This window comes from Pholis gunnellus, assembly GCF_910591455.1.
Source record: "Pholis gunnellus genome assembly, chromosome: 22".
NCBI lineage: Eukaryota > Metazoa > Chordata > Actinopteri > Perciformes > Pholidae > Pholis > Pholis gunnellus.
This window is the reverse complement of record NC_136549.1, coordinates 3475595-3503046: the sequence shown is the minus strand read 5'-3', so window position 1 is coordinate 3503046 and position 27452 is coordinate 3475595. Positions and strand designations below refer to the sequence as shown.

The window sequence follows — 27452 nt, the reverse complement described above, 5'->3', positions numbered from 1 at the left end:
GTTGGTGATGAGGATGATGATGATGATAATGATGGTGATGATAATGATGATGGTGGCGATAATAGTGATGATGGTGATGATGATAATGATAAGTGGTGATGATGGTGATGATGATGATGATGATGATGATGATAATGATGATGGTGGTGATGATAGTGATGATGATGAGGATGATGATGACGGTGGTGATGATGGTGATGATGATAATGATGATGATGATGGTGATGATGATTTGATGGTGATGGTGATGATAATGATGACGGTGGTGATGATGATGGTGATGATGATAATAATGACAAAAAAGATGTTGGTGATGATGATGATGATGGTGATGATGATGGTGATGATAATGATGATGGTCATGATGATGATGATGGTGAGGATGATGGTGATGATAATGATGATGATGATGGTCATGATGGTGATGCTGATGGTGATGATGATGATAATGATGATGATGATGTTGGTGATGTTGGTGATGATGAGAATGATGATGAGGATAATGATGGTGATGATGGTGATGATGATGATGATTATTATAAAACAGGTGATGCATTATTAATCAGGATAGTCCTGTTGATGATGGCAAATCATCATTTTCTTGGCAAATGTCAAAATCACCAGAAATCTGAAGTTCAGGAAATAGTTCATGAATACATTCAATGAAAAACTGAAAATATGAAATGAAAGATTGAGACTGTAGAAAGGCTTTCTGGAAATATAAGATAAAAAGTCAGAGAATAATAAATTACATTGAATATGCGGCTTGACACGGCTTGCAATTATTTGTATTACTTAACCTAAGTGTCTGCATTAGCCCTTCTAGACATTTTTATCAACTTAAAAGATAATTAATATAAGTTACTGTATGATATACATGGTTGGCTAAAATATGAATTATTTCATCAATTAACTATTGTTGTTTACACACGGTCCAATTTTTAGTACTTTTAATATATTAAGTATATTTAATATTCTCAGTTTTCAACACAATGTCTCTCGTGGTCGACATTTTCTCATGGGAACAAAATAAGTTTGAGACATTGTTGCACCACACTTATGACAAGCCAGAGGGCTCCATAGGACTGCAACTACAGAAGAAGTCTAGCCTATCTATCTGTCAGCAACAACTGCACCAAACATTTTACCCTCTGTGTGTGTGTGTGTGTGTGTGTGTGTGTGTGTGCTGGCTGGAGGTCAGCCCTAGTGGGCGGGGTGCAAGCTCTTTACTCCCATCGGTCCCTCTTACCTTGACCAGGAGGACTGTCCCAGCTGAGCCCAGAATTTACCTGCAGACCTGTTTGAAGGATTTCTCTACAGACTGCTACATCTCTAAATTCCCGGTCGTACCTGTCTGACCTCCAGACGTTCTAAGATGCCGCTGTCACGTTCCCTGTCCATGACGTCCCTGAGTGGGGTGCTGCCGGCCTGGGAGGAAGACGAGCTGCCTGTGGAGGACCTGCTGCTCTTCGAGGTGGCCTGGGAGGTCACCAACAAAGGTCAGATCACAAGTGTGATGATGCACACATTACCAAAAGAAATTACCTTTGAATTGATGCATCCATGCAGTAAGCACGAGTTCAACAACAGAAGGCCTTCGTACAGAATACTGAAAATTACGTTTTTTTTTAAATTTCACTCCACTTGAAACAAGTGTTCATGTCCTGTTGAAGTATTTGGATACAGTATAGGTATAAGATCAAATGAAATGAAAACATGAATTGACTTTGGAAGGAAACTGAAGATTTCTCTGACTGCATAACAACAACTGTTGAACTCTGGTAGTGTTAGTATTACTTTGTGTAAACTGCCTCTTTACCCCTTAAAGAGCAAATATTGAAATGCAGTGAGCATGGAGACAGAGTCAGATCCCTCTGAAGAGTTAAACATTAAGCTGCAGATAAGTGGTGGAAGAGGAACAGCTATTACCTGGCCGGTTTGATGCTAACATGTGTCAACAATGAAATCAAAGGCACTAACATGGAAACATTTGACAAACTGAATCAATCAATCCCTGGACATGAAGTTAAGGTGAAAATGGGTTTGTCATGATACCTTGATTTGACTTAAGCCTTGACTTAAGACAGAGACAGAAACATACTACTGAGGATACTCAGGTCATGATCTCTGTACTTTGGGCACTGTGGAGGTTTTGTAACCTGTTACTTGATTGTCCATCAGTGATTACATCCACTTTTGGTTTGGGCCCCAGTATGTCATCCAGAATCCTGTGGTGTGTAAGGCTAATGTAACCATGCTGTGGTTATATAATGGTGTGGTTGAAAGACAATGGTCACACATACATATAATATTCTTTGCTTTCATATTGTGATTAGTGTTTCCTGTAATCTATGATTTTGACTTGATAGCACCTGAAGCACTGTGCATCTGTGAAATGTGCATGTTCAATCTGTTCATGTCCATAATCTGTCTAACCATTTTCATGATGTGAATCTGAGCTTGTCTGCTTTCTACGCAGTCAGTGTGTGGTCATGTTGTCAAACAGTTCAGAGGTTATTGGCCTTTCTGCTGTTTTCTCTGCTCTCAGCTCTTATCTAACGCCAGCTCTCTGGTGCAGTTTAGATGTGATTATGGGCTCTTTCATCGTCGTTCATATCAATATTTGTCTTTTTGTTGCCACGTGAGAGACTGGGACAAACATTTCCACATGTTTTAGGCTGTTACAAAATAGAAAATTCTGTCTGTGTTTGACAAACTGCACAAAATAGCCCAGTACCAACACAGGATTACTGGAGACCCATTTGAGCATTTAGGTTTAATAGAAGAGAATTTCAGTATTGGATAAACACACTTTGCTTTGCGTCTCTCTACAGAAAGTATGCATCATCATTTTACATGCAGAAATTATATGAAAGAGGAAAAAGAAAATTAAAAGGTATAATATCTTTTGCTCGAATACTAGGGATAACCAGGCCATAATGAAATGGTAAAAACAGAGAGGATATTGAATGGTAGATGGATTTATATTTGTATAAAGCCTTTCTAGTCCAACCACTCAAAGCGTTTAACACTACATGTCATCATTCATCGTTCACACCAGTGGCGGCCGTGCACTTTATACCTGGGCCTTCTGTGCTGTGCTACTACAGTTGAATAACCTAATTATGAGCCACAGCTAGGGTTATTATTCATTTCTTGGGCTGTAACTATATACATATTCGTATTAAACCGTTCGGTACGAGGCTTACGAACCGAACAATACGTTTGAATAATACTAGTGCATTTGGAAAATGCAGAAGCTTAAATTGTGGGAAATATAATGATTTTGGTGGACTGCGATCACGTAACAGACAACGGACTTTGTGACCGCTGAACCCGGAACAAAAAAAAACAAAACCAAAAACAGCTGAGGCTACGCTAAACTAGCTTAACGGGAAAACAAACGCGGCAAACCCCGCGATGACAGGATGCTTCGTCATTAACAAACAATGCATAGTCAGAACCAATGTAATCAACACAATGACAAGAACAAACTCACAAGAACCAGTCACATATATTTACATGACAACAAAGCAACAAATCAATCCAGCAACACTGCAGCGCTAAAGCACGTATTCATCCACACACTGAAATTCAAATATTATTCTACCTCGGTAGCTCTGACACGTCAAAGAATACGCCCAACATGTCAAACTAAAGATCTGATTGGTTGAACACTATGCCAATCAACAATATCATCCCCATTCACTTAAACTGCACATGGATTCACTGGTGAGTCTGCAGGCCTCGGGCCTCTCTTCTACCCAGAGACTCAGAGGTGAAATCTGATTGGATAAAAGCTCTACTTAAAACAAGCTGCACTGAAAGCAGAGCAACTGAGGAACACAGTAGCTGTGCAATGAGAAAATAAGATTTTGGGAAAAAAATTATAATACATGTAGTGTATTTATGAAAAATTATTAAATTATAAAATAGCTATAACTTTGTGATTCTGTTTAGGCCAGCAGAGAAGGCTTAGCTGGCCCTGACGGCCCACCACTGGTTCACACACACATTACACTGATGGCAGAGGCTACTATGCCTGGTGTCATCTACTAATCATTCACACATACACACCGATAGCACAGCCTTCAGGAGTAACTTGGAGTTCTTGCCATGTGGACCGGAGGAACCGGAGATTGAATCCTCGATAGTGGATGGCCTGTTCTGAGATCAGTTTGTGTTTTAATTTTCCATTTTTTATGTGCATTAAATCATCAGTATGTCAATCATCAGTAAATCAGTGTATGTGAATGATTAGTTTGGATCCTGATGAGCAGGTGAAACCTTGTATGGTAGCTTCTATCATGACTATGAGTGTGTGTGGATGGGTGAATGTTGACATGTAGTGTACAGCGCTTTGAGTTGTCAAGGACTCGAAAGGAGCTATTAAAGTACAAGTGTATTTACTTTTAAGATCCCAAACCAACAGACAGTCAACAGTATAAAGTTCTAAAATGTCTCTTGGCACACTATCTCTCTTTAGGTCTCGTAGTAGCTCTCCTCATGGATGTATTGCAAATTGGCTCATTCAGAATATTCAGGGATTTTTGAACATGAAGAAACATTTGCATTCAAAATTCATGATGGCCTATACTGTATACATGTAGAATTTAGATTCACCCTTTAAAAAAAAGTTATCACTATCGACGTACACAAGCCTCATAACAAATTACACAAGAATGTTTTACTTCAGTCAAACTATTACACTGAGCGTTCTGACTTCATAAGGCCTACAATCCACACCAGCAATATGACAAGTTTACTTTATTAACTGATAAATAACAACAGCTGTTCAGTGAGCGTTTTAAAGCCACTTTTCCTATTGAGGAAAACGGGACACAACCAAACTTTGATGTCCACATGACACTTGAAAAAAATGAAAAGATAAAGATGAGGGGTTACAACCAAGCATTATAGTTCATTTTGTCAGCCCTTTTGACCATCTGACCTTTGACCTTAATTCATAGGTTTAAGTAGAACAGGGTCCCAAATGTAAAACTGCATGACCTTCATCTTATTCAATGATGTTAATGTTTAATGTCGAGAAGAAGTAAAAAAACAGGTTCAGAGCTGTCATGTGAACCTGCAGTTGGAGGAATCTACACAGTGATCCAGACCAAAGCCAAGATCACGGTGGATGAATGGGGGGAGAACTACTACATGATGGGGCCCTACTTCGAACAGAACTTTAAGACCCAGGTGGAGGGCTGCGAGCCGCCAAACCCCGCTATCAGGAAGGCCATGGACGCTCTAATCCACAACGGCTGCCAGGTAAGAGAGAGAGTACATATATAATGATTACATATATTATTAATATGTATATTGTTACAGATAACGACTGTGTCTCAGTGTTAGAGCAGGGTCCTCCTTCAATCATTACCGGTCTGCTAGTCCATGTCGATGTGTCCTTGGGCAAGACATTTAACCCCAAATTGCTCCTGCAAGCTGTGCCAGCGTTGTATGAATGTTGTATGAATGTTAGTTAGTTCTGATGAGCAGGTGGCACCTTGCATGGTAGCCCCTCCATCAGTGTATGAATGGGTGTGAATGGATGAATGATGACATGTAGTGTTAAAGAGCTTTGAGTGGTCGGAAGACTAGAAAAGACGACACAAGTACAGTCCATTTACAATATATTTGCTCATGTTAGTTGCTAAGCTACTGCTTTAAGAATCCCTTGTTCGCTCTCTCACTGGGCTCCCTTTGCTGATGTTGATGCTCCAGGTTCATTTTGGCCGCTGGCTGATCGAAGGCAGTCCATTTGTGATCCTGTTTGACATTGGCTCTGCAGCCTGGAACCTGGACCGCTGGAAGGGGGACCTGTGGGAGACCTGCAAGATAGGCCTGCCTTACAACGACCGAGAGGCCAACGACTCGCTCATCCTGGGCTCCCTGATCGCCTGGTTCTTCAAAGAGGTCAGCTGACGTTCAGCCTGCTGTTCACTGCTTATCAGTCAATTCCCTACATTTCAACCTTTCATCTCCTGCTGCCATCTTACGGTTACAAAAGTGTGATATTGTGCAGCTTGAAGTTAGTTACAAGAGGAATTTAGGTAACCATGGCTATTTCCCACTTTGTTTTTACAGTTAACAGACCAGTTGGGAGATAAGCCCAATGTCATTGGTCATTTCCATGAGTGGCAGGCGGGTCCAGGCATTATTCTCTCTCGCTCCCGCAAGATCCCCATGGCAACGGTTTTCACCACTCACGCCACCCTGCTCGGACGATATCTCTGTGCTGGAAACACTGACTTCTACAACAACCTGGAAAAGGTGAGAGGTCGGGATTGTTGGCCATCCAGTAATCTCTATAAAACAGATATCTGCATATGAATGCAGAACCTGTAGGCAACGGGACAAGATGAAGCGTTCTGGTTTCCGTTTGTAATCTTGGCCGACTGATCACATTTGAGCGGGCTTTGGTTGGATCCAGGTATCAGTCTGTGTGGAGAGCAGTAGAGGCAGAAACTTTTTATCCACTAAATATTAAACTTTTAACTGAATAAACAATCCTCGCTTCTCTTGCTGCTAATCAGCTTGTAACCGATGACCGGCACACGGAAGAGGAAGTCTTGGTCGGAGTTTGGCCAATCAGTATTTAGAAGCATGCACATACTGCCACTGCTGAAAACTACAGTGTAACAAATACGGTCACAGAGCAGGCCATTGCTACATTATTACTGTAGGTGACAATGCAGTTCCTGCATCATTTTCTCATTTGAAGGCCCTGTTTTGATTCATAGATTAGGACACTTGCCGTGGGTTCCTGAGGGAAAGTCTGGAGTCTGTGTTTGACTCTTATCTCAATTACTGGAGACAGAAAATCTCGTCCCTTCTGCTTGCTTGTAACAAAAGCAGGCTCTGATAGGCTGGCACTCTCTAGAAGCACAAGATCTCCTCGATCAGGGGTCTCAAACTCAAGGCCCGCGGTCTGAATCCGGCCCGCCACGTCATTTTATCTGGCCCGCGAATCCACCAGCAAAAAAAAAAAAATGTTTAAGTTAGACTTGATAATAAAAATATCCCCACAGTCGAAATGATGAGATAGAAAGTCAAAATTATGATAGAAAGTCATAATTATGAGATACTTAAACACACAGTCATAGAGCAGCTCTTTGGCTGGTTACTCTACATTTAACATATAAATGTATTGTGAGTACATTTAAGACAACTTTAAACGAGTCTTTACAACACATGAAATACTTCACGTGGGATTGTGCAAACGCACCCTTGAAAGGATTTTAAGCATTGAACAAAGTTATTGTAATAACTTGTGTTTGATATTTGTCTTTGCTATTGTCTTTAAAGTTTGATCGAGTAATGTGGGTTTCTTAACCCTAAATTAAAAGGATTTAATTTATAATAACAGAAATGTGCTTAAATATATTTTTACATTAATATAACTGCATGTACAATATTTTAACACTTGAATAAACAATAATCAAATGCAGAGACAGTTATTTACCAATATGTTAGGAGTAGTTACATTTACACAGTCTTACAGTTACAACCGGCCCTTTGAGGGCGACCATGATGCTGATGTGGCCCAGAGTGAAGAGGAGTTTGACACCCCTGTCCTAGATGATCAATCACAAATAGAAAGACAAATATTTCAATGAGTGAAATTACCAACTAAGATCCACCTCTCTTGTATAAATGATTGATTTGAGCAAACACGAAAGCATTGGTAGCACGTTGACGAATTGAACGATCTGGAGAAGACTGAAGTGAGAGCCGATATATATTGACTGTAGCTAGATGAAGGGATAGATTGATGGGGTGCAGTTGATTGGAAAAACTAAGGATGTTAGGATCGTGTTTTTGACTCCTGAACACATTTCAATCCTTTAACATTGAGTATCTGCCTGTACCAAGTCAGATTTCTATTATATCTTTGTTATATTTCAGAACAGCTTGATTTTAGGAATGTGGACTTTTCAACATGCTTTTACGTGTTTGTGGCTGGAGGCTCATCTGTCTATGGTTGGAACTTTTGAAATGAAACATTCATGAGTTTTTTGAGCAGCTCTAAACAGCCACTACTAATAAGAAATCATAAAGGTTTCAATCAAAGTATCTGTTTCTCATGGTGTTGCACTTCGTTGTTTACATGAAAAGTGACGTATTTATATGAAGATTTGGGAAAAAGAGAGGGGAGTCTAGTTTCAAGTGTAAATCCTGCCAACTTCATAAACACCTGACCAATCACTGCATGGAGTGGGCCCAATCCAACGTGGTGTTGGGGGAGGGGATTCAGACGCTGTTTGACCATCCAACAAGAACTTAGTTTAAAACTCCAGTGTACCCTCCATAAAGCCGTAATGACTGGCTCTGTGTACGTTGAGACATTCTAAAAGGATTCTCATACAGTCAAAACGTTTTTAACACCAGTATTGAGCAGCCAGTAGTTTTAAAGATTACAAAGGGACTCCCTCATTGGTTTCAACTGTTGGTCATGATGGTGGCTGCTTGTTGAAAACAGGTGTCTTCAACATTCCAGGAATTTTGACAAAGTCATGTTTCATTGCTTGATTGGACAGTCATTTGGTGCCACAGTAATCCACAGGTTTTGAACGGGTCCAGGAGGTGAGAAAATACTCTCAGATGTAACTCCTCGACCTACAACACATGAAGTCCCCGTATGACTTTCTATCTATAACCAAAACCACAAGGTGTTCTCATGCTGCCCATGTGATTAACCATGAGTGATCATATCGACCTGGAGATCTCCACACATATCTGCTTGTCCACATGAACAATATGTTCAAATCCACAAATCATGACAATAGCAATATGCATTTTTGCACCCATATATGCACACGTAGTTGTGTTCACCAGATTCATCTTCACATTCAAAGGTTCAAGCCAACAGATCACAGCCTTTTACAGCCACTTAGAGCATCATTAGTGATGTTGAGTTGTGTGTTGAGGGCTCAGGGTGATGTTTGTAATTGGCATCCTAAAGGTCAGTATGGAGGTAAAGGCCATGCGTGGCTGAATGGATAATTGACAGACAAGGAGTTTGTAACAGCAATTCTAGAGGAATCATATCAATATGCATTTTCAGTTCTGTTGACACTATGTAGCCAAGATAAAGGAAACAAAGCAGATCATGGAACTGGAGAAATGAAAAATAAAAAATACATTATATTAAATGAAATGGTTTAACAAACAACAGTAATCTTCATCTTTTTTTAATTTCATGTGACATACTACTCTCCTGAGTAGATAACCAAAAACATTTTGAGGTTTAATTGGCAGTGACTAATGAGAAGTGAGGAACCTCCCAGTTCATTCATGAACAGACCTACAACTAGTGTAACGAAACATGTGCCGTTGAGTAAACACACCACAGCGTGCAGTGACGAGCTGTGATGGTGTAGCATCATTATGTCTCTGAAATATGTTGTTGTCTTTGCCATCAGAATTTGAAGATAAATTCAACGCGTCATTAAAGCCCTGAACAAAGTTGAGACCAGCTCACCGTTGATTTGAAGTGTTTGCTGTCAGTTTGTGGATTCATGACACCGACTTCCATTGAAAATAAATGTCTTGTAGTAAAAACACGAGTCTGGTTCCTAAAGTCTGTGCTATTGGTCAGGGTTTCACAATAACATTTATTATCCAGAAAGACTTACATTACTGTAATACAATAAAAAACAGGATTCTAAGCCTCTACAGCTTTGATCTTAGGCTGCGTGCACAAAACCAGCGACACAGCAACTTTTTACAAAACATTTTCAAAGGAAGTGACATGAAGCTACGAGCCGACGTCCGGTACTTATCGCTGTATGACGGACGTGACCCACTACAAACCAAAGATACTGTTTAACCACATAACTATGTCAACAGCACTTGAGCAGCACGGTTTGCTACAATGTAGGTGGCCACGCTGGGTTGTTTGATTGCGGTGTGAACTTTGCATTAGGCTCAACCAGACAATCACGCTGTTTGAATGTAATGCATTAAAATATAAAGACCTATTCTTTACCTATTAGCTAGGCGCTTATATGTTCGTCCTTCATGCACCTGCAAGCCTTGTGGCAGGGGAAACGTTGAACTTGAGGGCTGAGGAACTTATCCAGAATTCACCTTGATCTACTGTGACTTGGATTGGACCTGTACATCACTTTGGACAAAAGCATCTGCCAAATAAATATATGTAAATGTAAAGATGACTATTAACAACATGCAATGAGCAGGCTTATACAAACAGAAGAATCACTTATGACCCAGTCTGTTACTGCAGAGGCCCTGTCCTCAGCCCGTATTTTCTTACTTTGTGTTTCTGGGCGACTAACAAAACGTAGTGACCAGATGCCAGATCGTAAGCACGTTTCCAAGAGGTAGCTCCGAAATATAATAGACACAGCACCAACAAAAAAGCAAATATAGCCAGGCAAAATGACAGTTTGTTCCTAAACAAGTTATCTAAACACTCATTAACAGTGGGGAACAATGTCAAAACCATTAGAATATTAAAATAATTAGTATAGGCTAATGATTAGAACAACATTAGAATGATTTCTCTACAGGGATAGAAGCCCAAATAGAAATGTCTGAAAAAACAAAAGCATAATAACATTATTCGTCCATAACTTTCGTACCTTACTGTCATATTCACATAGGAACAAAAAACAGGTAAGGCAAGCACAGCAGCCTATACAAATAACCTGCTGTGGTGCAACTCTGTTAAAGAGACAGGATTAAATAGGCACCTCGGTCCATGAGAGCACGGTCCTCTTAACCCTGAGAGGAACCCGCACTCACAATATTACCCTAATAAGCCCACTCAGTGGCCCAGTCAGACCATGGAACTAGTGTTGCAGCACAGGCTGCGCTGCCAACATTTCAGCCACTACTTTATGTGAGCTACAGTTTCCTAGAAAACACTTTTTATGCATCACTGCTCAAAGACGTTTAATAGCATCTAGAGGCAGGTCTATACATGTAACAAGGTGACACTAATCTATTTACGAATACTGAACTACATCACTGATGTTGTAAAATATCACAGTAATGAGACTGATCCTTTACAATGATGACACTCAAAGACATCAGCATGAATAATGGGATAGATGTGTTTAATGCCACTCCATCCTAACTCGTCCAGCTGGGCTCTTTCTGTAAAAAAAATGCAGTTCAATTAAATGTCCTTACTTTCAGTGCTTAAATATGTTTTTATAAATAATTCTATTTTGAACCAACTAGGTTAAAAATGAGAATCCTTGAAATAATTGCCCCTCACACAGTATCGACCCATCCTCTGTGTGTGTGTGTGTGTGTGTGTGTGTTGTAGTTCAACATTGACAAGGAGGCGGGAGAGAGGCAGATCTACCATCGTTACTGCCTGGAGAGAGCTGCGGTACACTGCGCTCACGTCTTCACCACAGTTTCCCAGATCACTGCCGTGGAAGCCAGCCACATGCTGCACAGGAAGCCAGGTGGGAAAGCTTTTCACTGCGCTCAAGTCAGCTCCACAGACTACCAATACCAATACTACCATACTATTTAGTGTGCCAGAAAATATTTTATAAGTCCCAATACATAGTTTGTCAACTGCATTATGCCAAAAATACCAGGATGTCCTACTGCATCCGGTCACATGCCAGCCAGCATGCTTTTTTGCTATTAAGACCCACAATCCTCTGCACAGCTGATGTATGAGCAAGAGGATCAAAGTTCAGTGTGCAGTGTTATGGTAAAGTAGTGTGTCCCAATAGTGCAAGCAAAGAAAAGAAAATGTGTTTTCAGGCAAGAAAAGCTAACAATTAGCCTACCATACCGTGAAACAAAGAAGTGGTCGCCATGGATACTGAGCAGAAGGCAGATATAAACATCATAACTCTGAACTGAAAACAGGGAAATTGAATACCCTACTAAATTTAAAAGTGCAGCAGCTCGGGCTCGGGAGAAACACAAGGAGAAGATACTGCGTTAAAACCAAGAGGTCCTCTTCCCTGACTATGCCCAACAAACAGAAGGAAGGAAGAAGACCTCATGTCCTTCGCTGAAAGATACAGTGCAGCAACTATGTATGTGAATCCAGTGATTGGTCAGTTTATTTATGGTCCCCAGAGGATGAAGCTTGAGATTCTTGCTGATTCCATTACCTGTACTCCAGTACAACCATGAGAACACATTTACCTCAAGTTCTTCCTGACTTATCATTTTTTGTTTTATTTGTTACTTAGACAACATATTAAGTGCAGCACCAGGGACAAAAACACACTGGACCACTGCTACACTGTAATAAAGGATGCATATTACTCAGTCCCCCGTGCAGCTTTGGGACTCTCTGACCATTGTCTGGTCCATCTTCTCCAGACCTACAAGCAGAAATACAGACTGTGAGGAGATGGACCAATGAGGCAAAGCTGGAGCTACAGTCCTGCTTTGCCTGGACATGTGTGTGCCGACTAAAACCTTCTGCACATATAACAACAATGAACCTGATTTACTGCAAGACTCAGGCAGCTTCGTCGGGCTAAGGAGGAGGCCTACAGAAGTGGGGACAGGATCCTGTACAACCAGACCAGGAACACACTGACGAGGGAGATCAGGGTAGCAAAGAGGAGCTACACTGAAAAGCTGGAAAAATAGTTTTCAGTCAACGACCCCTCGTCAGAGTGGAGAGGCCTGCAAGTACTCACTAACTACAGGAGACCACCCCCCCCATTGAGGACAATCACCAACTGGCTGACGACCTGAATGTGTTCTATTGCAGGTTTGATAAGCCCATTTCAACACCCCCCACCTGCCCCATCATCAAACAACCATCTACACTCCCTGCCTCCTCCTCACCTCTCCCAAACGACCCCCCCACCGGCACTGAGGATCTGTGAAGAGGATGTGGTTCAGCTCTTTCACTGACAGAAGATCAGGAAGGCTCCAGGCCCAGACGGTGTCTCCCCTCCTGCCTGAAAGTCTGTGCTGACCAGCTGGCCCCCATCTTCACGGAGATCTTCAACCGATCACTGGAGCTGTGTGAAGTCCCCTCATGCTACATACGCTCCACGATCATCCCGGTCCCCAAGAAATCCTCCATCATAGGATAAAATGACTACAGGCCCGTCGCCCTGACGTCTGTGGTCATGGAATCCTTTGAGAAACTGGTGTTGACCCATCTGAAGAACATCACAGGACCCCTGCTGGACCCCTGCAGTTTGCCTAATGTGCAAACAGGTTGGTGGATGATGGAGTCAACATGGGACTGCACTACATACTGCAACACCTCGACTCCCCAGGGTCATATGCAAGGGTTCAGTTTGTGGACTTCAGCTCAGCGTTCAACACCATCATCACGGAAATACTCAAACCCAAACTCTCCCAGCTCACCGTGCCAGCATCCACCTGTCAGTGGATCACTAACTTCCTGACAGACAGGAAGCAGCAGGTGAGGCTGGGAAAATCCACATCCAGAACCCGGATTATCAGCACTGGCGTCCCCCAGGGATGTGTGCTCTCCCAGCAGAGGTTGTACTTCCTGCGCCGGCTCAGGAAGTTCAACTTGTCTCAGAAGCTGCTGATTCTGTTCTACTCCACCATCATCCAGTCTGTTCTCTGTCCTTCCATCACTGTGTGGTTTGGATCGACCACCAAACAGGACAGGAACAGACTACAACGGGTTGTCAGGTCTGCAGAGAGAATCATTGGTTCCAGCCTGCCCCCCATCCTGGACTTGTACACCACCAGAGTCAGGAAACGGGCTGAAAGATCATTGCAGACCTTCACACCCTGGACACAAGCGGTTCAACTCCTCCCCTCTGGTAGGCGCTACAGAGCTCTGAACGCCAAAACCACCAGACACGAACAGCTTCTTTCCACTGGCCGTCACTCTGATGAACAATTAATCAGACATATTGCATCTTCATTTGCACTATTACCACCTTTCTGCACTAATATCCCAAATCCATTGTCCATTGTCATTGTTCTTTATGCTCATATATATTCTTTGATATATATTTATATTGTACATAGTACTTAAATGTTAAATGTTTATGCTTAGTTTCTCTGTTCTACTTTGTTGTCTTTAATGTCCTTGTTTTTTATATTTCTCTTGTTTATTGTATATTCTGTGTGTATGTACGATGACAACAATGTGTAACCGGAGTCAAATTCCATGTATGCGCACGCAGTTTATACATTTTGCAATTAGTGTCTACAGCAAATGTATTTGTTTAAAATGTATATTATATATACGTTATATATTATGTTTAACGTCTGCACTACTTTATGTCTTAGATTAAACATTTTGTGTGTTTTTCTTTATACTTATTTAATACGTATTTTGAGGGAGCCTGACATCTAAGACTTTCATTGCCGACTGCTTCTCTGTAATTGTTGTGTACATGATGATAAATAAGTTGAAACTGAAGCTCTCCTATTGCTCTGTTGATGGCACAGATGTGGTAACGCCGAATGGGCTGAATGTGAAGAAGTTCTCAGCCATGCACGAGTTTCAGAACCTGCACTCCACCAGCAAGGCCCGCATCCAGGAGTTTGTCAGAGGACACTTCTATGGGTGGGTTGAATTGATTAATGTAGTTCTGATCCGTCTTCTTTTGTTTTATTAAGGTTCTCTGAAATAGTTTTGTGTCATAACTGGAGAGGGACATTCACATATTGTCAGAAACAAGCTACTTCAGAAAATGACGATGTCTTGACTGGAGAGTAAATGTAATTCTTAATTCTTCTCCTTCTGACAGTCATCTGGACTTCAACCTGGAGAAAACCCTCTTCTTCTTCATCGCCGGACGCTACGAGTTTTCCAATAAGGGAGCTGATATTTTCCTTGAATCACTGTCCAGACTCAACTACCTACTGCGGGTGAGGCCTTTGGTCATTTGCGGTCAGTTGCACTCTGCTGTGTGCATTAAATGTGCGAAAGTTGCAAAAGGTACACCTTCAAAAGAATTATAACTAGTGGCTTAAGTGCAAACTGATGGGTCCTAGTGCTTGAAAGGCATATTATACATGAACACAAATCAAATAAGTGGCTCCTACATATGTAATTGTCCTCGATGAACGCTCAAAGAGAAACTCCTAACACATACATCGTTATGACGTTTTCTATATAATCCCTTAAAAATGCAAACTCATCTCCGTCAGGCTTTACAGTTTTTTGGATGGGTAAAATAATCAGTAGCGACAACAAAATGAATCTTTATTCTACATAAACTTTAAGCACTATAAAAATACTTTTTTTAACAACAAATAACTTCAATGAATAATTTCTTATTTTATTTAGTATTTTTGTCATATGCAGATATGTAATAAAGATTACTGGGTAATCACGGGCTGACCGTGGCTCATGGGGTAGAGAGGGTTGTCCGCCAACTGCAAGGTTGGCGGTTTGATCCTTGGCTACCCCGTGTCCTGTGGCGAGGTGTTCCTGAGTAAGACACTGAACCTCTAACTCAGTGGTCCCCAAACTACGGCCCGCGGGCCGGATACGGCCCGCCTCCACATTTGGTCCGGCCCCCTGAACAATACCAGAGACGCATTATGATTTTTTTTCAGTCTGCACAATTAATCGAATTTTAATCTCGATCACGATTTTGGCTGCCACGATTAAATGAGCATGATCGTCTGCGATATTGACGTTTAAAATACGTGCTCTGCTACATATCAAATCAAACGCTTCCTGAATCAGCCAACCACCAGGGGGCGAACGAGATGAGAGCTGTCATGCGCGCACCCTGTAGAAGTAGAAGAGTAGAAGAAGTAGAAGAGCAGAGAGACGGGAGCTTGAAGGACGAGTACTTGTGCTTAATTTATTTACACGCCGGCATGTCATGTCTGTCACTACATGGTCATGCGTTTTCAATTCCCCTGCTCTCTGTATCGCGCACGGCGGTGTTCCGCCCCGATCCGCGCGCACGATGCAAAGTCGCTCACCTGCGAGTAGCACACACGTAGCACCCCCCCCCCCCCCCCAATAATCGTGCGGCCCTAGGTCAAACGATATGTTCAGTGATGTGGCCCTCACAGGAAAAAGTTTGGGGACCCCTGCTCTAACTGCTCCCCGGGCGCTTCTCAGCAGCCCACTGCTCCCTATAGGGATGGGTTACATGCAGAGTATACGTTTCCCCACTGCGGGACTAATAAGCGATTTATTTATTTATTTGTATATTGATATTGTCCAATGTCAAGTCTCTATTTAATCATATGACGAGACAATACCAGTGTGTGTGTGTGTGCTTCATAACTAGTAACTAGCGTGCAATAGGGCCTATCCTAATAGTGTGAACTAGGACCCATCATAATAGTGTGCACTAGGACCCATCATAATAGTGTGCACTAGGACCAATCATAATAGTGTGCACTAGGACCCATCAGTGTGCACTGGGGCCCATCATAATAGTGTGAACTAGGACCAATCATAATAGTGTGCACTAGGACCAATCATAATAGTGTGCACTAGGACCAATCATAATAGTGTGCACTAGGGGATGTTTTGGTACAAGTCTGGGCTGGCCTCAGCCTATTTAGTTGGTGCCAGTAATCGCAGGTGTGGCTGATTGAGAGAAAGAGGCAAACAGTTTTTCACTGTGTTCGACAAAACTGTGCGGCGATATTTGTTTTAATTTTGTGATCAAACTTTTTGAAAGTGACGGACAATTCCTGAACACCAGAGGCAAAATAAACGCCAAGATATAAAGTAATGGTAACTTCTTTGTGTCTAGTTTCTTTAATTAAGATCAATGGGCAGCCAGTAGCGGCTAAAATAAAATAATTAAAGTCACCACACCCCTCCCTGGGATTATAATCTTGTCAAAAGAAAGGACAAGTGTAAATTCTTCAGCATGCATTCCTTTCCAAAACAATAATTCATCTTGTTTTTCCCATTTCCTTGATCCAAAAGCTCCACAAAAATGATATGACAGTGGTAGTTTTCTTCATCATGCCAGCTAAAACCAACAACTTCAACGTGGAGTCACTGAAGGGACAGGCAGTACGCAAGCAGCTCTGGTATGCACTCATATGGTTTACATAACAGTCCAATGCTAACATAAAGAGATACTATACTATCCATGCATTGACATCATATATATTCTGTAGGTTTCAAAAGCATTTGGCCAACAATCTAGCCCTGATCCACTTAAAATTGAGCTCAGGCATTTTGTACTTGATGCCAAGCAGAATTTCTGAACTTTCTCAGGTAATTTCAGTGACATCGAAGCTATTCTTTGCTTTCACCAGTGGCTGACCGTGCATTTTATACCTGGGCCTTCAGTGCTGTCCTGCAGCTGAAACACCACCTAATAACCTCATGATGGTGCCACAGCTAGGGTTACTTGTTGTTAGGAGTTTAATGATACACATATTCGTATTAAACCGTTCGGTACGAGGCTTACAAACCGGACAATATGTTTGAATAATACTAGTGCATTTGGAAAATGCAGAAGCTTAAATTGTGGGAAATATAATGTTTTCGGTGGACTGCGCTCATGTAGGAGACAACAGGCTGTGACCTCTCAACCCGGAACAAAAAAACACACAACAAAAAACAGCTGATGCCCCGCACTTCTGAGAGGCTAAACTAGCATAAGGGTATGCTTCATAATTAACGGGCAATGCATATAGTCCAAATCAATATAATTAACACAATGACAACAACAAACTCACAAGAACCAGTCACATATATTGACATGACAACAGAGCAACACATCAATTCAGCAACACTGCAGCAACACGCATTCTGCTACACACTCGAGGGCCATTCAGATATTAGATTTAAAAAAACAAACGCAGTTGACTTACCAAATGCTGTTCACTTAAAGACAAACTCCATCCTCCTTTCTTGGTTGACAAAGAGTTTAATCCCACGGTTAAATCCCAACTCACAAATCCGTTTCTCGTCCTTCAGCCATTGAGTGTTCAAAAACAAAGCTAGGTAAAAAGAATACAAATCTACACCAACCAAAATGCAAAAAAATTCATAATTTCTTCCATATCTTTCAATTTGAACTCTTATTACTCCGACTAAGCCTCTGAGGGCAATTTTAACTTTCGTTTCACAATAGTCACGTGCAGTGGCGGCTGGTGGAACCTTTTCTAGGTAGGGCCATCCAATCAATTTCAGCAAACATCCCAGTATGATTTAATGCAAAAAAATTAAGGTATCAACTTTACTACTTTGCAGTTAAATATTTAACATTTATTCCAACACGAAAAAAAGCAGTAAATAACACTTTGATAAACACGTCAGGACATCTTATTTTAGTCACCCTCACAGGGAATTCAGTATAATATATATCATATAATAATATTCAGTATACTATAAAACACACGCTTATAGATATAAGCTATGATGAGTTTTCACTGTTAATTTACCATCTCAATTAAATGTTGATGCCTCCATGATGAAGTTGTCATGAAACTATGTAGAAGAAAACATGTTCACTTTGCCTAATATGTCGCTTGACAGAGTTCTCATGTGTGCCCTGGTCTTCTCATGTTTCCTTACCTCCTCCTCCCTCACTCCCTAACTCTCCGTGCTGGATCTGTCCCCGGTGTTTTAAAAAGCTAAATACGTTATTAGCATGACTGCATCCAGCTAGCCAAACCTGTCTGGTACAGCTAGTAGAGAAGCTTCATGTTCTGCTTCCCTTTCCCGCTAGTCTGCTGTCTGATTGTGAGGTCAGGCTGATCTGGGATCAGCTCTTTGGCCTGAAGTTTCTCCGCCAAACTTCTCCTCTCATACGGGTCTTGGAGGAGTAGTGCTCGTGCTGGCGCTCACGCTCGCCTGTAGAGACTTCTCCTGACGAGAACGCGCAGCTAGTGGGGCCAAATCGTTTTGGCCCCACTCTGAATCTATTTGAGATTAGCTGATTGGCTAAATTGTATGTCACTCATTTATATCTTTAATTAGCGATTGGCTAAACTGCTACATAGACCCGCCTCGGTGGGGCCGAATGCGTTTGGCCCCACTAGCTGCGTGTTCTCAGACGTGCACACAAGCGGAGATGACAAGCAGACAGGCTGCTTACAAAATCCCCTTCAAAATAAAAACGCAGGATTTTTTTCCTTTTCTTTTCTTTTTTCGGGGCTCAAGGTGGGGCCAAGGCACCATGGCCCTCTATTGACCATCTGCCACTGGTCACGTGCTCGCCCACTGACCAATCACAGCACATGCTGCACCTCACTGCAGAGCTGCTCCTGAAAACTGAGCTGCACGTTAACGCTGACGTAGTTGTAGGCCAGCTAGCAGCTCTGGCACGTCAAAGAATACACCCAACATAGCAAACTAAAGATCTGATTGGTTGAAGAATAAGACAATCAGCAATATCGTCCCTATTCACTTAAACTGCACATGGATTCACTGGTGAGTCTGCAGGCCTCGGGCCTCTCTTCTTACCTAGAGACACAGAGGTGAAATCTGATTGGATAAAAGCTCTACTTAAAATAAGCTGCACTGGAAGCAGAGCAACTGAGGAACACAGTAGCTGTGCAATGATAAAATAAGATAATGGTAAAACTATTTTTATAAATTAGCTATAACTTTGTGATTCTGTTTAGACCAGCAGAGAAGGCTTTGCTGGCCCTAACGGCCCAACACTGGCTTTCACCTATACAGTTATACAAATTCTGACCAGGAAGCTGCCCAGTAAAACCACAATCTGATCAGCTGGTCTCAGAGCATCTCCACTGGGAGACTGTCCTCACCTGAAAAACAATAGATCAACCTCTTGTGGTTATGCAACTACTGACTGTTGTCTACGAAGCAAATGCTAACGTCGTTTAACGTTGTTCGCAACATAGAAAAACCTCTCGGAGGTTGAGGTTAAAGGAGAGCTTTTGACCTTATACTACTGAAAGTTAACATTCATGTAACCATGTCCATGATCTTTGTCTAACCCAGGGGTTGGCGACCCGCGGCTCCGGAGCTGCATGCGGCTCTTCGGCCCCTCTGTTGAGGCTCCCTGAGTTCTCCGTCCACGCGGGGTTTAAGCCTCGTTTTCGAGATGATCTCCATCCAGACTTAAACGCCTGAAAACGAATATCACGTGACTATTCACTTACACTGGGCATGCAGTGGGTGCTGGTGTTACGTCCCTACTGGTTTCAAACCTGCTGGTTTCCTTCCGTGCGTGATAAACGGTGCGCTACGCGTATAACATCACTGAGCGCCTTTCCTTGCACCTGTCTGATCATGATTTGCAGACCCCCGCCCTCGGTCCGCCCTCGGTAAACTATCAATGGATAAATCCAAAAACAGAAAATTCACGGAGGAAAATAGAGTTTAATTCTGCGTGGACGTATTCATTTGCTTTCACTGCCAACGATGCTGGTTTACCTGTATGCTTGATATTAAGCGAGACATTTACAAACAACACAAAATGTAATGTTGAAAGACACTTCCAGAACAAACACACAGCATTTGCTGGAAAGTATCACGCTGGAGATGAGCGAAAAATAGCAATTTCTCAACTGCTGCAGCAAAGTCTCCTCTTCATAAGAGTTTGATATTGTTATAACACGTAAAATAGCAATAAAATGTCAACAAGTGTCTTTATTCTTGTTCTATAATTTCATAAATACAACAAACTATAGTTTTTGTATATATAATATAACTATATATAAAACTTTATAAACTGTGACATCAAATAGCTTTTGCGGCTCCAGACACATTTTATTTGGTGGAAAATAGATCAAAATGTCTCTTTGGAGAGTAAAGGTTGCCGACCCCTGGTCTAACCTGAACCAAACAGTCTTTGTGTCTAAACCTCACTTAACCTTAACCATAGCAGTGGCACATCAGGAAATGCTTATAAAAAGGACTTTTGGATTGGGGATGCCAAGCCACTTTTTCAAACCTCTAGACCTAAAAATAGGACCTCAACATTCTCTCAAAATTTCTGCCACTAATGTCATCCTAATAGAAAGCTAATAATGGCTGCTCCAGTTTTCGGTTTTGTTGGCACATGCATTTTGATTTTGTTTAGCAGTGCTGGTGAAGTTCATGAGTTTGGGTTAAACGGTAAATAAAAAGGTTTCTATTTGACTTCCACAGGGATACAGCTCACACTGTGAAGGAGAAGTTTGGTAAAAAGCTGTATGATGCGCTGTTAAAGTAAGTAATTGGAGACTGTAAGTGAACCCACAGATCTATTGATTTTACACTGTGTACATCAACACTGGTTCTCTGTGATGAATGATGATTACGCGTGTGCTATGTTTGTGTTTATTGTTCGCTCTTTCCTCAGAGGGATGATCCCTGACATGAACTCCATTCTGGATCGAGACGACTTCACCATTATGAAGAGAGCCATCTTCGCCACTCAGGTACCAAAACTAACATGGGCACCGGATTGATTATTTATTTTTTTTCATCTGATTTCCTTTTTACATTCCGTCTTCTGTCATTCAGGTTTCGTCATGTTGCACAAATAAAAAAAGGATATCGGACACAGTGGCCGGACAGAAGGCCAGTCCAGCCCTGTTTTCTTGGCTGGATAGCTTGGATTTTTCATCATACATGAATAAAAAATAGAACGGGACATTATCAAAAATCAAACTACATTTACATTACATCTAAATGATTTTTGAGGTAGAAAAAACTATTCTAACCAAATGGAATCATTTGTTTTCCATCTTAATGGTGCTGATCTCGTTTTTACACATGCATGATGAAATAATTAGTGAAGAGTCTTTGACAATTGGACTCCATCATGACTTATTATGTTAAAAGGGGGTAGTAATGCAATGGTTAGATCAGGAATATTCCCTCTGGAGTAGACACTAGTGGTGGTGATGAAGGGAGTTGCTTAAGATCAAATGATGGGATGAGGAGCACTGGGCACTGGATATGATGAAGACTGGAGGTGAATGGGGTGAAAGAAGGTCACAATGTTATTTACTGAAATGACAACAGACAGCAGCAGAAAGGAGAACAGTGTTACTGTGTGATTGGCTGAGGGAGATCGTTTCAGCATGTTATGTTGGGGGTTTGAGAAACAGGAGCGTTGTTGCAATTCATAGTTTTCAGTCACGTGACTGTGACCTGGAGCTTTATTTCAACCAAACCAGATTTGGGGGGATTGTTGGAACAAGACAGTTTTGATGAATTTTATTTTGTTTGTCGAGTTTCAGTGAAGGATTTTTACGATGATCAGCCAGGTGAAATTATTGTTTTTGTCAATGGAGTCTTGTGGGTTTGAGGAAAGCATATTCATTTTGTTTTGTAAGTTAATACATTTTTTGATGATTTTATTTATTTTATAATAGGAATACATTTTCCATTTCTGACAAGCAAGTATGGCTAACTGGCAAGTAAAACAGCTTATTTTTCACTTGCACGGAGCATTCCACTTGCCTACAGAGTTTACTCCCTGAAAAAATGTTATTTCATTTTTGGAAAAGCATCACTATTACAAAACATTTAACCACGACCAGCTCCAAATCCACTAAACCAGCATAAAAACGACTACATGAGAGTCCAAGGAGCAGAGCCGGATAGTTGTCAGACCCTTTCTCTCTGTGTATGGTGAATCACTGCTTGAACACAAATTTCACATTTTTGCAACAAACGACTCCCTGGGTAATGACAGCTATTCCCGATTGAAATTACTGATTTTGCTTTGTGTCGTGATGTGAGACAGTAATCGGATATTGTTAGGTTTAGATAATGCCTGAATTGATCAATAGCTCTCACAATCCCCCCCTGAAAGGTTACTAGTCACGGACCACTGACTCAAATGCTCATTAGGTCATTTCTCCTCACTCCACTGCTTCAGGCATGTGTGCTTGGATCTGTGTGACTTATAGTATATGAATGCAGCCAAACATTTACATTTAGGAACGGGAATTCAGCGAATATGCCACAGAGAGAAACCAGACTGAATATACATATTTATCTGTCCAGTGGAGTTCGCAGGAGACTTAAGCATCTTTCAGTCTTTAATCCTGGTGCAATGAGCATACGCTATATTGAAAGATTAATTGATTAACATTATTATCCTTGAAGGAAATGGATTCAAATCAGGACATTATTCAGGACCCTGACCCCCTTTAAAAGGGCAATGTGTAAGACCACATGTTACGAAGAATTAGGGGTCAGCATGCATTCCACCTCTACTACTGTGTCCACACGCTCTAAATCAGGGGTCGCAACCTGCGGCTCCGGAGCCGCATGCGGCTCTTTGGCCCCTCTGTTGCGGCTCCCTGAGTCCTCCGTCCACACGGCGTTTAAGCATCGTTTTCGAGATGATCTCCGTCCAGACTTAAACGCCTGAAAACAAATATCACGTGACTATTCACGTACACTGTTCACGTTCCGCCACTTGTATTACATCATCATGTGCCTTTTCTTGTAGGTGCCTGATCATGATTTGCAGACCTCCACCCTCGGTAAACTATCAATGGATAAATCCAAAAGAAGAAAAGTCACGGAGGAAAATAGAGAGTTTAATTCTGCGTGGACGTATTCATTTACTTTCACTGCGAACGATGCTGGCTTACCTGAATGCTTGATATGTGGCGAGAAATTTGACATCAAATAGCTTTTGCGGCTCCAGACGAATTTTATTTGGTGGAAAATAGGGCAACATGGCTCTTTGGATAGTAAAGGTTGGCGACCCCTGCTCTAAATGTACAAGTGACCAATACGCAAAATTAAACCAAACTGCTGAAACTGAGACGCTGCTATCATATAATCTTCCCGTGCAGCGTTGGCCTATAGCTTACATCAGCCCTCTGTGTTTACTGAGACACTAGACGGGGCTGTGTCACGTTACGTTTTGATAGTTTTTTTATTGGATTAAATCCAAAGTGGCAGAAATGAGAAACAAACCGCTCCTTGGTCTCGTCCTCCCCACAGCCAGGAGACCACGCTGCCTGGAGGAGAGCGTGCAGCAGCTCCCGGAGATGGACCTAATTAACCTGTGTTGACCTGTGTAAACACACAAAGAGAAAGTCTGCTAATGCGGCGGGGAGTCGAGGCAGTCCGTCTTCCAGGAAGGCTGAGAGTCTTTTTCTAATTTCTGCCACTTTAACTTGAATCCAATATTGAAACTATCAAACGCACACGGAACTTGGACGTATTATTAACAAGCACTTGGAGCAGCTCTACCTCTTTGTCCTCTTGTGTTGGACTGAGGAAAGCAGATAATACCGCCCACAATTCCTTGCGGCAGCAACATTTAAAGTGACGCACCATTCGGCCGTCCATGAAAACAAACGATATGCTTATGTTACACAGGTTTAACAGTTATACTCATACAGTCATAAAGTCATGGGATTCATGTTGATGAATATGAATAGACAGTGACAATCCTTATCATGTTAGTTCATTTATTGAATGTTTTAAACTAAAATACCAGCCACATATTACATATTGAACCTTTAAACTGACATTATGACGATGATGATGATGATGATGTAAGTCTAATCCAAAACGTTATATATCTTGACAGGTATGGAAATGTGGTGATTGAAAATTCCATCCACTAACACACAATCCAAACTTACCTGTCTCCTCTTTCTACCAAAACCTGTATGCAGAGACACAGCCTCCCTCCGGTGACCACTCACAACATGCTGGACGACTCAACAGATCCCATCCTTTCCAACATCAGACGCATCGGCCTCTTTAACTCCAGGAAGGACCGCGTCAAGGTAGACAACATCCTGAATGCTATTTGTATGTGTTCATCATCAAGGTGTTCTTTTCTAGAGTCCGTTTGTGGGACGTTCTTAGGCATGACTTTCCTGGTGATGATGAAGAACAATACTTTGGTCAGAACAAGAAGGGCTTTGCAGCAGCTCTATGAAGCTGCAGACAGCAATGCTTTGAGCTAACTCACTAAAAAACACAACAATCAATGTAATGCTGATACTAGAGAAAATGTCGTAGGATTCATGATTTTGGAACCGTGAATGTCTGTACAGAAATGTGTGCAATGTGTCTTGTAGGTAAGTGAAAACGCTGGTGTCAAAAATCAGGGAGTTAAACCATTGTTCTGTAAGATTAGGACATTCAAACTAGTGAAATGCTAATGTTATAAAGCTACAGTTTATTGTGGGAACTCTCTCAGCTTAGAAGTCACCTATTCATCAAAAAGAGAAACTACATAATGGGTTCTGGATTTTCTTTGAATGATTTGTATTGAGCATGGGTGTGTTCGGTTAATTCCAGGGTAATCTGTCCATTACATTTAGAGATACAGGTGAACCACAAATATCTAAAACAGAGGTCGTCAGAGTCCAGCAGCTAAATATGTTGTGAACAAAGTTGACCGTTTGATTGTTAGTTTGTTTTTATATCTGTGTCATGCCAAGCAACCGGCCCATCCTACATGGGATTACAAGACACCACGAGTTTAAGAAACATGCATCTTCTTGTAATACAAAAAACAATATACTACAAAACTGTAGCATTGGCACCAAATGAAAATTAGTGAAATGTAAAATGAAAATGGTGAAAGTTAAAGGGAAAAATGCCCATTTTTATTATTGTTATAACTCACAAAACCACAGGGAAAACAGGACCCAGACAAAAGAATAAGGTGTAACTAAAACAGTCTTTACTTATCAGCAAAGGTTCGGTACACAGGAAGGCAGTCAGAACAGGCAAACCGATTAGGCAGGGATGAGGACAAACAGGCAGAGATCAGAGAAACCAGGAACATGAATAGTAAAATCACTGGACCGCTTGACACAGAGGACGAAGACGAACTGGCACAGAGACAGGCGAACACAGGGTTTAGATACTCTGTGGAGGGTTAGGTGATTAGACACAGGTGGGATCAAGCAGGGGCGGGGCAGACAATCACAGTGGCGGGAAAACCCACAAGAGCAGGAAGTGAATATTCTGAAATGAGAGGAGAGGTAGAACACTGGTAGAACACACAATATAAAGAGGAGGGGGAAGAGAGCTGCAGAGGTCGGAGAAGGTGGATGGTGAAAACTACACAACAAAACCGTCGAAGGAACCTGACAGATGATTCTGTCATCAAGGCAGATCTGTCAGTTGGAGGTCGATAAAGAGAAGTTTCCAGAATGGTCAAACATAATGACACGAAGAAAACCGTGGTGGTGGAGATTAGCCAGTGTCAGTTGATAATTCTTTTTTGGACAAAACCCAAGCATTTAAAGACATTGATAACATTGCAGGAGTGGTGGAGGATAGACAACAGACAGCATATCAATCATTTACTCCAGCACACAGATGGGTCTAAAGATCCTGATACAGGTAGAACTGGTTTTGCGGTCACCATACCAACCTTGCAATATGAAGTCAAAAGGTCATTGTCTGTTCAGATTCCAGTTCAGCATTATCCTCATTACAACCATTCACATCCCATAGCAGACAGGATTTAATTAATGAAATATACGAAACACGTTCCGACTTAAGAATATGGGTATTTTAGTATCATTTATGTGGGTACCAGCACACAGAGGGGTAAAAGGAAACAAAAGAGCAGATAAATTAGCAAAACAAGCTTTAGAAAGGCAGCACAAGACAGACATTTTACTCAGCAAAGCAGAAGCTAAATCAATAATCAAAAGATACATTATTAAGGAATGGCAGCACAGTTGGGAGACACAGGAAGACGTCTTTATGCTGTTCAGAGTGAAGTTGGCAAAGGGAGGCCATCTAGAAGAAGCACCACAGAAGAAAACATTAACCAGATTGAGGGTTGGACACACAAGGCTGAACAAAACAATGCAACTAATAAATAAACACCCAGCAGGACTATGTGAGCACTGCCAAGTACCAGAATCTGTAGAGCATATCATTTGTCATTGCCAGAAATTCATGCTTGAGCGAGACAGGTTGAAGAGGAGGCTGGGAGTTGAGGAACTAAAACCTTAAAGATGCATTAACCTTGGGGGCAGGACATTTACAACAATACGTGAAAGAAACAGGATTGAGTACAATAATTTAGGTCACTGAATTGATACAAGTGACTAACACTTTGTCACATTTCTACTCTATATTTGTGAAAATGTTACCCTGTCTCTCCTCTCAGATCATCTTCCACCCTGAGTTCCTGTCCTCCACCAGTCCTCTGCTGCCAATGGACTATGAGGACTTTGTTCGTGGCTGTAACCTTGGAGTGTTCCCCTCCTACTATGAGCCATGGGGATACACACCTGGTAACCTCACATTGTAACCAAGCATGCATTCATCTATACACACTGATGCTTCATGTTCCTGAAGTACAGTGGCACACAAATCTCTACAGCAGGGGTCACTAATAGGCGGACCGCGGTCCAGATCCGGACCCAGACTCTGTCCTATCCGGACCCGGGCGTATAACTGATGGATAATTGAGAATTATACATTTTGGCGGAGCGCTTCTATTTTAATCTGCACAGCTTTTCTAGCCTTTACGGTACTTGGTCAGCAGTTACATACGTTGTAAATCATCTCATGTGACGCTACTCAGCCAATCGAATATGTGTATTCTGAAATGCATCGTTAGCCAAGTGAGATTTAC

At 41.7% G+C, this 27452-nt stretch overlaps 1 protein-coding gene across 1 annotated transcript in view; it reads left to right on the top strand.

The window, feature by feature from the left end:
• Positions 1 to 1375: 1375 nt before the first annotated feature.
• Positions 1376 to 27452, top strand: part of gys2 (glycogen synthase 2) — a gene marked incomplete at both ends in the record, with an annotated part of 30088 nt that continues 4011 nt past the window's right edge. Inside the window, 12 exons of the mRNA XM_079184239.1 lie at positions 1376 to 1499; positions 5093 to 5274; positions 5728 to 5919; positions 6091 to 6276; positions 11303 to 11447; positions 14410 to 14527; positions 14712 to 14832; positions 16871 to 16977; positions 21023 to 21082; positions 21216 to 21294; positions 24511 to 24624; positions 26982 to 27108. Of these exons, the coding sequence (XP_079040365.1) occupies positions 1376 to 1499; positions 5093 to 5274; positions 5728 to 5919; positions 6091 to 6276; positions 11303 to 11447; positions 14410 to 14527; positions 14712 to 14832; positions 16871 to 16977; positions 21023 to 21082; positions 21216 to 21294; positions 24511 to 24624; positions 26982 to 27108 (1555 nt within the window). The remainder of the gene's footprint in view (positions 1500 to 5092; positions 5275 to 5727; positions 5920 to 6090; positions 6277 to 11302; positions 11448 to 14409; positions 14528 to 14711; positions 14833 to 16870; positions 16978 to 21022; positions 21083 to 21215; positions 21295 to 24510; positions 24625 to 26981; positions 27109 to 27452) is intronic.